Source organism: Elephas maximus, chromosome 4 (genome assembly GCF_024166365.1).
Source record: "Elephas maximus indicus isolate mEleMax1 chromosome 4, mEleMax1 primary haplotype, whole genome shotgun sequence".
In the NCBI taxonomy this organism is placed as follows: domain Eukaryota; kingdom Metazoa; phylum Chordata; class Mammalia; order Proboscidea; family Elephantidae; genus Elephas; species Elephas maximus.
Genome location: NC_064822.1, coordinates 106806856 through 106822458, shown reverse-complemented (window position 1 = coordinate 106822458; position 15603 = coordinate 106806856). Strand labels below are relative to the sequence as shown.

The 15603-nt window shown below is 42.4% G+C and overlaps 1 protein-coding gene across 8 annotated transcripts in view; it reads right to left on the bottom strand.

Annotated features, from left to right (window-relative positions):
* Positions 1-15603, bottom strand: part of SLC4A8 (solute carrier family 4 member 8) — a 141672-nt gene that overhangs the window by 92454 nt on the left and 33615 nt on the right. The window contains exon 1 of one of the 8 annotated variants that reach the window (XM_049883107.1): positions 9652-9924. The exons of 6 other annotated variants lie outside the window; for them this stretch is intronic. In XM_049883107.1, coding sequence (XP_049739064.1) covers positions 9652-9696 — 45 coding nt within the window. In that variant the 5' untranslated portion in view covers positions 9697-9924. Of the gene's footprint in view, positions 1-9651; positions 9925-15603 lie in introns of those variants that run through there. One more of the 8 variants, XM_049883114.1, reaches the window with a different exon arrangement.

Here is a 15603-nt window from a genome sequence, read left to right as displayed (position 1 = left end):
GACCCGAAAAAACAAGTAAAACAGTTATATTTATGACAACCTAGGAGCCCTGAACATCAAAGGCAAAGTTAGAAAACAGACTGAGCGGCAGGGGGAGGAAGAAATAGTTCAGAAGCGGAGAGGAGTTACTGGACTTGAATCGCCAAGATCCCTCAGGCACCATTCCCAGAAGCGGCTGCAGCAGGCTGGTAGTAGTGTTTGGCCGCAGTTTCTTCAGGGAGAAGCAGCCAGCTGCACAGCCTACTCACACCTCCGGAACCAGAGAAGAATGGCACTCTCAGCAAAAGCTAAGTACTTGCGTATATTTTACAATGCCCCCCATCCCCATGCCAGCTTCAGTGGCTGTTGATTTCCCTGGGCCTGAGATAGGCCCTCTTGAGCACCCGGAGCCATCCTTCCAGCCTTAGAGTAGGAACAAATTCACAATTGGGGGAAAAGATAATTTTCCAGCTCCACTAACGAGGTGGGGCTCAGGACAGAAGCAGCTCTTGTCCAGGCATAAATGGTCCGTGGACTTTGAATACCTTTTCCCCCTGCATGGACCTGTGAGGGCCTATTTCAGAAGAACAGGCCCTTCTTGGCAGACTGCAACCGTTTCAGCTGTACAGTGGAAAGGTGGATATTTGATATTTTGGCACCTCTTTGCCTACTAAACCAGGTCCTTACCTACCCACATCAGGGGCCTAAGGACTGGTGGCTCCATTCACATCACCCAGGTACCCACGACAGGGGTCCAAGGATAACTGGTCTCTCCCAGTCCTTACAACCAAGAGCACTGGGTGCCCATGGTCTGTCTGCAGAACCCACCCACCTGTACGCTCTAGGGAACGGGGACGTGCTTTCCTCAGAGACACCTGGGGGATGGTTCTCAGCTCCCTGCCTTGTTCAGGGTGTGACCCCCTGCTGCAACCAGATACTAGTACTTACACCAATCACCCCTGCCCCTCTAAGACTGTAGGACAGAGCCTGTACCACACAATCGATGATCAGCTACCTGGACACCTGAGCTGAATTCATACAGGAAAACTGAATGGACTCCTAGACTGATATACCTGATAACAGCTCTAGCCATCTGGGGACAGGATGTCAGAGCTTCAAAGGTGAAAATAATCAAGCTAGCTCACTCAAGCAACCCATTTAGGCAAATCAAAACAAAACAAAGCAAGAAGCTAGGATACAGGAAGCAAACATAAAATAAACTAATACAATAACTTACAGATGGCTCAGAGACAACAGTCAATGTCAAGTCATATAAACAAACAGACCATGATCATCTCAACAAGCTCTCAAAACAAAGAATCAACAGATCTTCTGGATGAAGGTGCATTCCTGGATGCAGAATTCAAAAGATTAATATACAGAACTCTTCAAGATATCAGGAAGAAGATTAGGAAGGAGATCAGGCAATATGCAGAACAAGCCAAGGAACACACAGATAAAGTAGTCAAAGAAATTCAAAAGGTTATTCAAGAACATAATGAAAAATTCAGTAAGCTGCAAGAATCCATAGAGAGACAGAAATCAGAAATTCAGAAGATTAACAATAAAATTACAGAATTATACAACTCAATAGGAAGTCAGAGGAGCAGAATTGAGCAAGTGGAAGGCAGAATTGGAGAGTTTGAAGATAAGGCACGTGGCACCAGTATATTTGAAGAAAAATCAGATAAAAGAATTAAAAAAAATGAAAAAACCTTAAGAATCATATGGGACTCTATTAAGAGAAATAACCACTGAGTGACTGGAGTACCAGGACAGGAAGGGATAATAGAAGATACACAGAGAACTGTTGAAGATTTGTTGGCAGAAAACTTCCCCGATATCATGAAAGATGAGGAGATATCTATCCAAGATGCTCATCAAATTCCACATAAGGTAGCTTTTAAAAGAAAGTCACCAAGACATATTACAATCAAACTTGCCAAAACCAAAGATAGAGAATTTTAAAAGCAGCAAGGGATAAACGAAAAGTCACCTACAAAGGAGAGTCAATAAGAATAAGCACCAACTACTTGACAGAAACCATGCAGGCAAGAAGGCAATGGTATGACTTATATAAAGCATTGAAGGAAAAAAATTGCCAGCCAAGAATCATATATCCAGCAACACTGTCTCTCAAATATGAAGGAGAAATTAGGACGTTTCCAGATAAATAGAAGTTTAGAGAATTTGTAAAAACCAAACCAAAACTACAAGAAATACTAAAGAGAGTTCTTTGGTTAGAAGATCAATAATATCAGGTATCAACCCAAGAATAGAACACTGGACAGAGCAATCAGATGTCAACCCAGACAGGGAAATCACAAAAATCAATCAAGATAAAGAAAAAAAAACGCTCAACACAGGGAAACAGCGATGTTACTATGTACAAGAAGACAACATTAAAACAATAAAGAGGGACTAAGAAATGTAGTCATAGGTCTTTCCTACGGAGAGGAAGACAAGGCGATATAAAGAGATAACTTAGGTTTAAACTTAGAAAAACAGGAGTAAATATTAACATAACCACAAAAGAAACTAACTATCCTACTCATCAAAACAAAATATAAGACAAAAATAGAGACTCAGCAGAAACAAAATCAACAACAACAAATAAAAGACAATATATAAAGATAAACTACTCAGCACAAAAAATTAAGTGGGAAAAAGAAACTGTCAACAACACATAAAAAAAGACATCAAAATGACAGCACTAAACTCAGACCTATCTATAATTACACTGAATGTAAATGGGCTAAATGTACCAATAAAGAGACAGAGAGTGGCAGAAAGGATTAAAAAAACACGACCCATCTATATGCTGCCTACAAAAGACATACCTTAGACTTAGAGACACAAAGCAACTAAAACTCAAAGGATGGAAAAAAATATATCAAGCAAACAACAATTTAAAAAGAGCAGGAGTGGAAGTATTAATTTCCAGCAAAGTAGACATTAAAGTTAAATCTACCACAAAGGACAAGGAAGGACACTATATAATGATTAAAGGGACAATATACCAGGAGGATATAACCATATTAAATATTTATGCACCGAATGACAGGGCTGCAAGATACATAAACAAACTCTAACAGCACTGAAAAGTGAGATAGACAGCTCCACAATTATAGTAGGAGACTTCAACACACCACTTTTGGTGAAGGACAGGACATCCACAAAGAAGCTCAATAAAGACACACAAGATGTAAATGCCAAAATCAACCAAATTGACCTCACAGACATATACAGAACACTTCACCCAACACCAGCCAAGTATATTTTCTTTTCTAGTGCACATGGAACATTCTCTAGAATAGACCACATATTAGGTCATAAAGCAAGCCTTAGCAGAATTCAAAACATTGAAATATTACAAAGCATCTCCTCTGACCATAAGGCCACAAAAGTAGAACTCAATAATAGAAAAGGAAGGGAAAAGAAATCAAACACTAGGAAACTGAACAATACCCTGTTCAAAACAACTGGGTTGTTGAAGCCATTAAGGATGGAATAAAGAAAATCATAGACTCCAATAAGAATGAAAACATTTCCTATCAGAACCTTTGAGACATAGCAGAAACAGTGCTCAGAGGCCAACTTATTTCAATAAATGCACACATCCAAAAAGAAGAAAGGGCCAAAATCAAAGAATTATCCCTACAACTTGAACAAACAGAAAGAGGGCAACAAAAGAAACCCTCAAGCACCAGAAGAAAGCAAAAAATAAAAATTAGAGGAGAAATAAATGGAATAGAAAACAGAAAAACAATGGAAAGAGTTAACAAGACCAAAAGCTGGTTCTTTGAAAAAATTAACAAAATTGATAAACCCCTGGCCAAACGGACAAGAGAAAAACAGGAAAAGAAGCAAATGACCAGAATAAGAAATGAAATGGGCGATATTACAACAAACCCAACTGAAATTAAAAGAATCATATCAGAGTACTATGAAAAATTGTACTCTAATTTGAAAACCTAGAAAAAGTGGATGAATTCCTAGAAACACACTACCTACCTAAACTAACACAAACAGAGGTAGAACAACTTAATAGACTCATAACAAAAGAAGAGATTGAAAAGGTAATAAAAAAAAAAAAAAACTCCCAACAACAACAACAAAAAAGCCCTGGCCCAGATGGGTTCACTGCAGAGTTCTAACAAACTTTCAGAGAAGAGTTAACACCACTACTACTAAAGGTATGTCAGAGCATAGAAAAGGACGGAATACTACCAAACTCATTCTATGAAGCCAGCATATCCCTGATACCAAAACCAGGTAAAGATCCCACAAAAAAAGAAAATTACAGACCTATATCCCTCATGAACTTAGATGTAAAAATCCTCAACAAAATTCTAGCCAATAGAATTCAACAACATATCAAAAAAATAATTCACCATTACCAAGTGGGATTCATACCAGGTATGCAGGGATGGTTCAACATTAGAAAAACAATTAATGTAATCCATCATATAAATGAAACAGAAGACAAGAACCACATGATCTTATCAATTGATGCAGAAAAAGGCACTTGACAAAGTCCAACACCCATTCATGATAAAAACTCTCAGCAAAATAGGAATAGGAGGAAAATTCCTCAACATAATAAAGGGCATTTATACAAAGCCAACCGCCTACATCATCCTAAATGGAGAGACTCTGAAAGCATTCCCCTTGAGATCAGGAACCAGACAAGGATGCCCTTTATCGCCACTCTTATTCAACATTGTGCTGGAGGTCCTAGCCAGAGCAATTCGGCTAGATAAAGAAATAAAGGGCATCCAGATTGATAAGGACGAAGTAAAAGTATCTCTATTTGCAGATGACATGATCTTATACACAGAAAATCCTAAAGAATCCTCAAGAAAACAACTGAAACTAATAGAAGAGTTCAGCAGAATATCAGGACACAAGATAAACATACAAAAATTAGTTGGATTCCTCTATACCAACAAAAAGAACATCCATGAGGAAATCACCAAATCAATACCATTTATAGTAGCTCCCAAGAAGATAAAATACTTAGGAATAGATCTCACCAGAGATGTAAAAGACCTATACAAAGAAAACTACAAGACACTACTGCAAGAAACCAAAAGAGACCTACATAAGTGGAAAAACATACCTTGCTCATGGACAGGAAGACTTAGCATGTAAAAATGTCTACCGAAAACCATCTATACATACTATGCAATTCCAATCCAAATTCCAATGACATTTTTTAATGAGATGGAGAAACAAATCACCAACCTCATATGGAAGGGAAAGAGGCCCCGGATAAGTAAGCATTACTGAAAAAGAAGAACGAAGTGGGAGGCCTCACTCTACCTGATTTTAGAACCTATTATACTGCCACAGTAGTCAAAACAGCCTGGTACTGGTACAACAACAGATACATAAACCAATGGAACAGAATTGAGAATCTAGACATAAATCCATCCACATACGAGCAGCTGATATTTGACAAAGGCCCAAAGTCTGTTACATGGGGAAAAGACAGCCTCTTTAACAAATGGTGCTGGCATAACTGGATATCCATCTGCAAAAAAATGAAACAACACCCATACCTCACGCCATGCGCAAAAACTAACTCAAAATGGATCAAAGACCTAAATACAAAATCTAAAACGATAAAGATCGTGGAAGAAAAAATAGGGACAGCTCTAGGAGCCCTAATTCATGGCATAAACAGTATACGAAACATTACTAACAATGCACAAACACCAGAAGATAAACTAGATAACTGGGAGCTCCTAAAAATCAAACACCTACGCTCATCCAAAGGCTCCACCGAAAGAGTAAAAAGACTACCTACAGACTGGGAAAAAGGTTTTAGCTATGACGTTTCCGATCAGCATCTGATGTCTAAAATCAACATGATACTGCAAAAACTCAAAACAAAAAGGCAAATAATCCAATTAAAAAATGGGCAAAGGATATGAACAGCACTTCATTAAAGAAGACATTCAGGTAGCTAACAGACACATGAGGAAATGCTCAAGATCATTAGCCACTAGAGAAATGCAAATCAAAACTACAATGAGATTCCATCTCATTCCAACAAGGCCTGGATTAATCCAAAAAACACAAAATAATAAATGTTGGAAAGGTTATAAAGAGACTGGAACACTTATACACTGCTGGTGGGAATGTAAAATGGTACAACCACTTCGGAAATCGATTTGGCGCTTCCTTAAAAAAACTAGAAATAGAATTACCACACGATCCAACAATCCCACTCCTTGGAATGTATGCTAGAGAATTAAGAGCCTTTACACAAACAGAAATATGCACACCCCTGTTCACTGCAGCACTGTTTACAACAGCATAAAGATGGAAGCACAACTCATTAGACATGAAAGGGACTGGACAGTGGGTAGGAGAGAGATGCTGATGAAGAGTGAGCTATTTGTAATCAGGTGGACACTTGAGACTGTGTTGGCATCTCCTGTCTGGAGGGGGGATGGGAGGATAGAGAGAGTTGGAAGCTGGCAAAATTGTCACGATAGACTGGAAGGGCTGACTCATTAGGGGGAGAGCAAGTGGGAGTATGGAGTAAGGTGTATATAAACTTACATGTGACAGTTTGACTTGATTTGTAAACATTCACTTGAAGCTCAATAAAAGTTAATAAAAAAAAAAGATGGAAGCAACCAAGGTGCCCATCAACGGATGAACGGATAAATAAATTATGGTATACTCACACAATGGAATACTACTCATCAATAAAGAACAATGATGAATCTGTGGAACATTTTATAACATGGAGGAATCTGGAAGGCATTATGCTGAGAGAAATTAGTTGCAAAAGGACAAACGTTATATAAGACCACTATTATAATAACTGGAGAAACAGTTTAAACAGAGAAGAAAATATTCTTTGATGGTTACGAGATGGGGGAGGGAGGGAGGGAGGGAGATGGGTTTTCACTAATTAGATAGTAGATAAGAATTATTTTAGGTGAAGGGAAAGACAACACACAATACAGGAGAGGTCAGCACAACTGGACTAAACCAAAAGCAAAGAAGTTTCTTGAATAAACTGAACGCTTTGAAGGCCAGAGTAGCAGGGGCGGGGGTTTAGGGACAGTGGTTTCAGGGTACATCTAAGTCAACTGGCATAATAAAATCTATTAAGAAAACATTCTGTGTCCCACTTTGGAGAGTGGCTTCTGGGGTCGTAAACGCTAGCAAGTGGCTAAGATGCATCGATACATCTCAACCCACCAGGAGCAAAGGAGAAAGAAGAACACCAAAGACACAAGGTAATTATGAGCCCAAAAGACAGAAAGGACCACATAAACCAGAGACTACATCAGCCTGAGACCAGGAGAACTAGACAGTGCCCGGCTGCAACCCGATGACTGCCCTGACAGGGAACAGAACAGAGAACCCCTGAGGGAGCAGAAGAGCCGTGGGATGCAGACCCCAAATTCTCATAAAAAGACCAGACTTAATGGTCTGACAAAAGACCCCAGAGGTCATGGTCCCCAGACCTTCTGTTAGCCCAAGACAGGAACCATTCCCAAAGCCAACTCTTCAGACATGGATTGGACTGGACTATGGGATAGAAAATGATACTGCTGAAGAATGAGCTTCTTGGATCAAGTGGACACACGAGACTGTTTTGGCATCACCTGTCTGGAGGGGAGACGAGAGAGCAGAGTAGGGGGAAGGAGTGTGCTGTCTGATTAAGGGGAGAGCAATTAGGAGTATATAGCAAGGTGTATATAAGTTTTTGTATGAGAGACTGACTTGATTTGTAAACTTTCACTTAAAGCACAATAAAAATTTAAAAAAGAAAATCTGATCATGATCTTTCCTTCTCTCTCTCCTGCTCTCTTTCCCCCTCCCTCCCTCCCTCCCTCCTCTTTCTGCATAAACCCCTTCAGTGGCTTCCCCTTGTATCCTCAAATAAATACTACCTTCTTCAACCTGAGCTCTGCATGATATGGCTCTGGAGTACATCTCACACCACTCTTGTCATTGCTTCTTGTGGCTCCAGGCACGCTGGCCTTCTTTCAGATCTTCTAACTAGACCTGCTCCTTTCTGCCACAGAATCTTTGTATATACTATTCTCTTTGCCTCCAAGAGTCTTTGATCTCCTTCTTCCCTCAGTTGACACTTAGATCTTTAGATCTTTGCCCAAATTTTCTTCCTTAGTAAAATCTTCTCTGATTCAAGACCCAGGCTGGAACCACTGTTATACACACTCCTAGCACTGCCTTTCTATCGAAGCACTCACCATAGTTTGTAACACATTTAGTTGTGTGATTATTTGATTCAAAATGGTCATTCCCCACCCCCGCCCTCCGCCCGCAATAGATGGTAATCTACAGGAGGGCAAAAACATTGCCTATTTTTGTTCACCATTGTATCCCAAACAGAGATTAGTAGGCCTTCAATAAATATAGGAGGACTAGATATGGCAAGATTTTCCAAAATCTTAAATATAGTTCCTTTTTTGGCTAAGTTAGCAAAGAACTACAGATCTTCCAGTAACAAACTGTTACCAAGAAGAAGACAGACCCAGTGTCTGATACCCATTTTGCTACAAACTCAGTGTTTGCCCTGCCCCCTTCCAGAAACTATCCCTGACGTCAACACAGCACTTGTTTCCAAGACTTGTCATCCTTCCTAAGACACTCCATCCTCTTCACAGTCCTCTGCTTCAGACATGATCAACCTTTAACCCCTTTTTTCCAGGACAGTAACTCTGCCACCTGATTGCACAGAAAAGAGGGAGTGAGAATTCAATGAGCTACCGCTCTCTCACTGGCTGTCACACAGTGAACGCTATTTCACAAAGCCCTTTCACAAACAGCACCTCATATGAGCCTCAAAACAAACCTGTGAGGTAAACAAGGCAGATATTATTCCCATTTTAATAGATGGGAAAACTGAGGTTCAAAGAAGCAAGTGACTTATGCAACGTCACAAAGCCTGTGCCAGACAGATGTAGGATTTGAACCTACAAACTCTGACACCTAGTTCAATGTCTTTTTACAGTCGCCACCTCAACAGTTCAGTTAAGTTACTTAAACTTGGTGTTCTCATTCTCCTAAATAAACACACCTGTTCCTGATCCCAGACTATTTCTGCTTCGAAAAAAAATAAAAAATAAAAATAATTTTTTTTTGTTTTTTTTTACCCAGAACTTGTCAGACATCTGTGCAATGGGGTGGAGGGAGTCACAAACCTGGGCTACAGGAACGGGGTTTGGTCCCAGTTCCCAGTCTTTCCAGCTCTTCCTCTTGAGGCACAGGAAGAACTAGGAGCCTCCAGAAACAAAAACACAAAGAAGGGACCTGCTCCACCAGAGTAAGATCCCTGGCTACCCTTTCTCCCACAGGGCAACGTGAGGCCACAAACCGGCCTCTCCCGACAGTTGGGACCCGAGGAGACAGAGGTCAACGGCAGCCGGCCGTCATACCTCTTCGGCGGCGCAAGAGATGCGGCAGTGATCGGCCGGCTCCCAGGTTCGGCCCAAGGTCACCCTCCCGCAGCCCCCGCCCTATCCCCAATCGCCCGGAGCGCCCCCTGGTGTCCCGGGCTGGCCTCCCCTCACCCTCAGGGTGTGGCCCGCACCGCTGGGGCTTGGGGGCAGAAGGAAGGAGGGTGGGCAGAGGATGAGGAGGCTGAGCCCCGGGGAGGGGCGGGAGGCGGGGCCCTACCTGATAGCTGAGGACGCCGTCCGGCTCGTTACTCCCGGCCGGCATGGCGGACCCCAAGTAGGTCTCGCCCGCGGGTTCCAGGCCGAGCGTCAGCAGCCCGCGCACTCTGGCCGGGTCTGAGACGATCGCCCGAGCGGCGACCCCAACCCCGGAGCCAACGGTCAACCATCAACCGCCGCCGCCTCCATAGCCACCAGTCCGCGAGGCATCCGCCACAGCCAATCAGCGCGCGGGCTGTGCGGCCAATCAGCACGCGGAGCACCAGAGGACGCTGTCCGGTGGTACCCTGGGCTACCAGGAGGAGGAGGGAGCCGGGGAACCAGCCACTCCTGGGCCCGGTTGCCGTGGAAACCGCCTCCCTCCCTTCAGGGGCCTCTGGGCTTGAAGGTCCTTCCAACTGCTTGCTAGAAATTGAAAATCTTTTGCTTCCATTGGCGACTACACCTGACCTTTTGTGTATTCTGATGTTATTCCTTGGGAGATGATTTCTAAATGCTGGGGGATTCAACCCCTAGAGATTGAAGAATGGAGTAACTGAAGATGAGGGGAGAGGGCCTTCTAAAATTGCTAATCCCTGAGCTAGTGGCCAGATTTAAAAGCATTAAAGAGAGCAGCCAGGCAGCGATGAAACCCCCTCCACAGACTCACTCTGATTTAGGGCTTCTTCTTGGTCTCAGATTGACAACAAATAGGATAGAATGGAGCTAAGAATGATTGTAATTACACAAAAATGCTTCCAACTTTTCCAAGAAATGACCTGAAGTAAATGATGTAACAAGATCTACTGCTCTAAGGCAAGGTTAGAATATCATCTGCAATGCATTCAATTTGATCTGAGTTTCAAAAAAAAGGAAAGACTGGCTAAAATCCTTTATATGCACTGTCAGATCAGACTGTAGGTGAGTGCCATTGTTAGGGGAAAAGAGAATCGTAAATAATTCTCAGCCTCTGAAAAAGCAGTACTTGGAGAATGTAGCCAGGTACATGTTTATATTGGTTTCCTAGAGCTGTAGTAACAAACTATCACAATTTGGGTGGCTTATAAGAAATAAAATTTATTGTCTCAGTTCTGGAGGCTAATATTCTGAATTCGGGTGTTGGCAGGGCTACATTCTCTCAGAAGGCTCTAGGGGAAGGTCCTTTCTTGTCTCTCCTTCTGGTAGCCCCAGGCATTACTTGGCATTCCTTGGCTTGTAGATGAATCTTCACATGGCAGTCTTCCCCCTGTGTATCTCTCTGTGTTTCTTCTCTCTGATGAGGATACCACTCAGGATTAGGCCCACCTTACTGCTGAATGACCTCCTTTTAACTAATAACATCTTCAATGATCCTATTTCCAAACAAGGTCACATTCACAGGTAAAGGGATTAGGATTTCAACATATCTTTTTGGGGAACACCATTCAATCTATAACAATGTTAGAGTTCCCTGCCGTGCGCACCACTCCCTTCCTTGGCCCTGATGAATTTGAAACAAGGTTGCACTTCAGTGTCCCTAAAGCAAGATGGTATTTCTGGTCTCTTGTCTAAGCCTGAGTCTGAGTATTTATTGCCACAGTATCTGTCAATCTCTTCATTAATCCTCTCCCTTGAATCTGGAATTCACAGGCCACCCTCAACCCCATTTCACCCATCGAAATCTTAACCATCCTTCAAAGCCAATATCAAAACCCACTTCTTCCAAGAAGACTTTCCTTACTCCTCACTCCCTCCACCGAATCCTCATAGTACTAAATACCTTTCTTATAGCAGTTACCATGCTGTGATTGATTATTTAAGAACTTTATTTGTGCTTACTACAATATTGAAATATTTGAAGGCAGTGATCATTTTTCCTATGCCCTTTTGTATACTCCACAGAGCTTAGAAGAATGCTGGGCACATAGAAAGTAGTTAGCAAATAATATGCTTTTAATTCAGTCTAATAAAAAATGAACCAAACACCTACTCTGCACAGGCCCAAGTAGCACTGAAGATGCAGAGAAATATCATATATGTCTCCAAGGGGTGGGATGTGATTCCAGATTCAAGGGAGAAGATTAGTGAAGAGATTGACAGATACCGTGGCAATAAATACTAAGACTAAGCAGGAAAACAGGATATACATTGATAAAATGACAACATAACAAAGCATGGAATAAGAGCCGTATGAGTCTAAGCAGGGAAACATGATATACATTAATAAAATTACAACATAACAGAGCATAGCATAAGAGCCATATGAGTGATACAGATAACAAAGACTACAAAAGATCAGAAGAGATAATGATCTTTACAATGTGGGGCACTCAGGACTGTGAAGCAGAGGAGATGGGTTTGAGTCAAATCTGAAAACCTGGGTAAATTTTAGCTAAGTAGAGCAAACATTTCAAGTCTTGGGCAAAGACTTAGGAATAAGAACGCACGTGGCCTGTTCAGGGCAGCTGCAATTTGAGCCAAAGCAGAAAGTGTTGGAGAAGAGCAGTAAGAAGTAAACATTGTGATCAAATTGTGGAGAGCCAGCTAATTAGTTTGAATTTTGTTTTTCTTATATAGGACACAGAAGAAGTTTTAGACGGCACTTCCATGTTCCAGGCCCTGGGTTTAGTGGTGTAAATGCATTGTGTAATTTAATATAACATCCCTGTTATTTCCCCATTTCACTGATAAGAAAACTGAGGCTCAGAGAAGTTAAGCAACTTTCTTAAGGTCAAGCAGTCATTAAGCTGGGATTCAATCATTCAATTATTAATTCAAAACATATTTACCAAGAATCTATACATCGATCCCTGTGTTGGGTGTTGGGGAAACAGAAATAAGACAGAGTTCTTGCCCTCTTGAGCATTACAATTTAGTGGGGAGACAGTAAGCAAGTAAACAAGATAATTACACGATATGAAAACTGCTATGGTGGTGTAACAGTTAAGTGCTCGGCTGCTAATTGAAAAGTCAGCACTTGGAGCCCCCCCAGAGGCTTCAAAGAAAAAAGGACCTGGTGATCTGCTCCCATAAAGATTACAGCCTAGGAAACCCTATAGGACAGTTCTATTCTGTCCTATAGGGTTACCATGAGTCGGAATTGACTCAACAGCACACAACAACAACAACATGAAGTAAATAACAATATTATATGACAAAGAATAACTGGTAGAGGGTAGGGACCTACTTTAGATGGGATGGTCAGGGAGAGGCTCTCTGAAGAGGTGATGAGAGACTCTGCTGATGAAATGAGTCAAGCCAAGTCTGTCTGATAGTAGAGTTCTTGCCCTCTGTACTACACTGTCCTATAAAAGTGGTGCCATTGTCAAAACCTGCCCTTAGGTGCAAGATGGGTCAGAGGGGAACTGGGGCAGGGGATCATTTTGGAGGCTCTGGCAACATGTTATTCATAGGATGGTGGCCAAAGGGAGGATGTGCCCTGAATCCCCCACTCCCCAAGAAGACAGGTTCTAGCTACATTTGAAGTGGGCAGGGGAGGGAAAGGAATGAGGTGGTAGAAGTGATTCCTGAGAGCTCATGGGTCTGATTTTCCACCAGTTTACAGGTAGAAAAAGTCAGAGCCTCTAGCCTGTGACTCCAGGGTCAAGAGCCCCATCTTCTGGCCTATCAGGCAAATTACAAAAGGAACTAGGCTACTGAGGCTGCCTCTGTGCTATCTGGGGCGCTACATAAGACAGGTTCTCCCTACCCAGGGCTGATTTGGTCTCTCCTTCCCAAAGGAGGCTGGCTTGCTCCGCAGGCTCCAGGACCTCAGCCCCTGCCGCTCCCTATCCTGCTTGGATAAGTGCAAAGATGTTGCTCTCAGCCTACCAGCAATCAGGCCGTGGAAGACCTGGAAGGAGGATATTTGGCCAAGAATACCACTTGACACTCATTATATTTCTAAAGAGAGCAGAAGAAACAAGTAGCAGAACAGAGCTCAAAGCCATCTGGGGCCTGCACAGGATGCTTGGCCTAGAAGGAAGCATGAAGTAGACAGGAAAATGGAAAATACATGTGTAGGGACAGAGACCACACACACACACACGCAAACATCAACAGGGAGGCAGGGAGGCATGCTACTTGGATGACCTCACTTAAATCCTTGCAACAACTCTATAAGGTAGGTTCTATCATCCTGTTTTACGGATGAGAAAACTGACATTGAGGCATGTAACTTGCTCCAGGTAATACAGCCAGCACAGTTAGTAAATGGAATTGCTGGGCTCTGAGCTCAGACATATCTGATTCTAGAGTGCTCATACTTAACCACCCCACTGCCTCCCACAGGTGGCTGAGTGGCACAAATGGTTAAGCAGCCAACAGCTAGCCAAAAGGTTGGCAGTTCAAACCCGCAAGAGATCGTCAGCAGATTAGGCCTGGCAAACTGTTTCCAAGAATTGACTCAACAACTGCCTCCCATGGGGTTGTCTTGGACCTCCTGCTTTCTGATTGCTCCTTTTCTATTATAGGCTTTGCCCCTTCTTCATGGCTTCCAAATGTTAGACCATCCTTACGAATTTTGTCTCTAGACTTTAGCCTCTCTAATACCAGTAAAAGTAAAAAAAAAAAATTTTTTTTTTTTTTTTTAATACCAGTGGTTCTTCAACTTTGGGGGGAAGAGGGTGGTCTCGAACCCCCTGTAGACCTCAAACGTATGGACTCTCTTTTCAGATAAGTACACAAAGCCCAAATTTTTGCATTATAATTTTAAAGATACATCCTCAGACTTCCCAGGGAAATACTTGGCACCTTACATACAGTATCTCTAAATGTTGGCTGAAAGACATTCAAATTCTCATTCAGAGACAAAAAGGTAAACATGCAAGAAATTCAAAGGGTCTGAAAATGTTCTCAGATAATTGCAACCAATCTTTCAGTCACAAGCATATGAATTCCTCCAACAGTTTACCACATCTCCTGCCCCGTTTAAACTGTCAACAGGGCCATCAGGGCAGAGGTCCTAGTCTACTTGCCATTAGGTAGCTCCCAAGTCCCAGCTGCATTTTATACCTGCTTCCGCTTCGCCACCTTCCTCTTAATTACACTTCTAAACCCAAGAAAAGGCTGGAGGAAAAAACGCTGGGTTCCAAGGAAAGATTTAATTAGGGCTTGTTTGTGCTCCCGTCTGGGAGCGTTTCCTGTGGAAGGGAGGGGTGAGAGGGGAAGGGAGAGGAGAGCTGAAAAGGTTACGCAGGTGCACGTTTTGCCTCCAGCACTTGCAAAGTCACAGCATATCTAAAGAGGCTACAGAATACAATTTTCTTTGTTCACAGCACGCCACCAGCCTGGAACACTCTACATCGCACAGAGAATAATGAAGCCCCACAGAGACGGAGAGCTGAGCTCCTGACTGAAAATCTCCTTCACCGAGAATTGTGTCCTCCAAACATATATGTTCTAAGTCCTAACCGGAGGCAGATTACCCAATAAGCAAGGCACGGACGGGTTTACAGTAAGCACACTTTGTATGGTGAAAACAGATGAAACTGTGCACTACAGATTAGTAAATAAACATAAGTAAGCCCATGCATACCTTGCTTTTTGGGTAATTTGTCCCTGAACCCCTATACCTGTGGTGAGGGTCCCTGGTGGTGCAGTGGTTAAACACTCCACTGCTAACCGAAAGGTTTGAGGTTTGAATCCTCCAGCCACTCCGTGGGAGAAAGACGTGGCAGTCTGCTTCTGTAAAGATTCACAGACTTGGAAACCCTATGGGGCAGTTCTACTCTGTCTTACAGGGTCACTATGAGTCGGAATCTACTTGATGGCAACAGGTTGTTTATATATATATATATACACACCTGCGGTTATAATCCCATGTGGGAATGGGTTTTCTGTGTTATGTTAATGAGACAGTACTGTATTAATGTAGGGTGTGTCTTAAGTCAATCCCTTTTGAGATATAAAAGAGATGAAACAAACAAGGAGGAAGCAGAGATGCGGGAAGAGAGATGCCAAGCCACAAGATCACCCAGGAGCAGAAGCTCAAAAG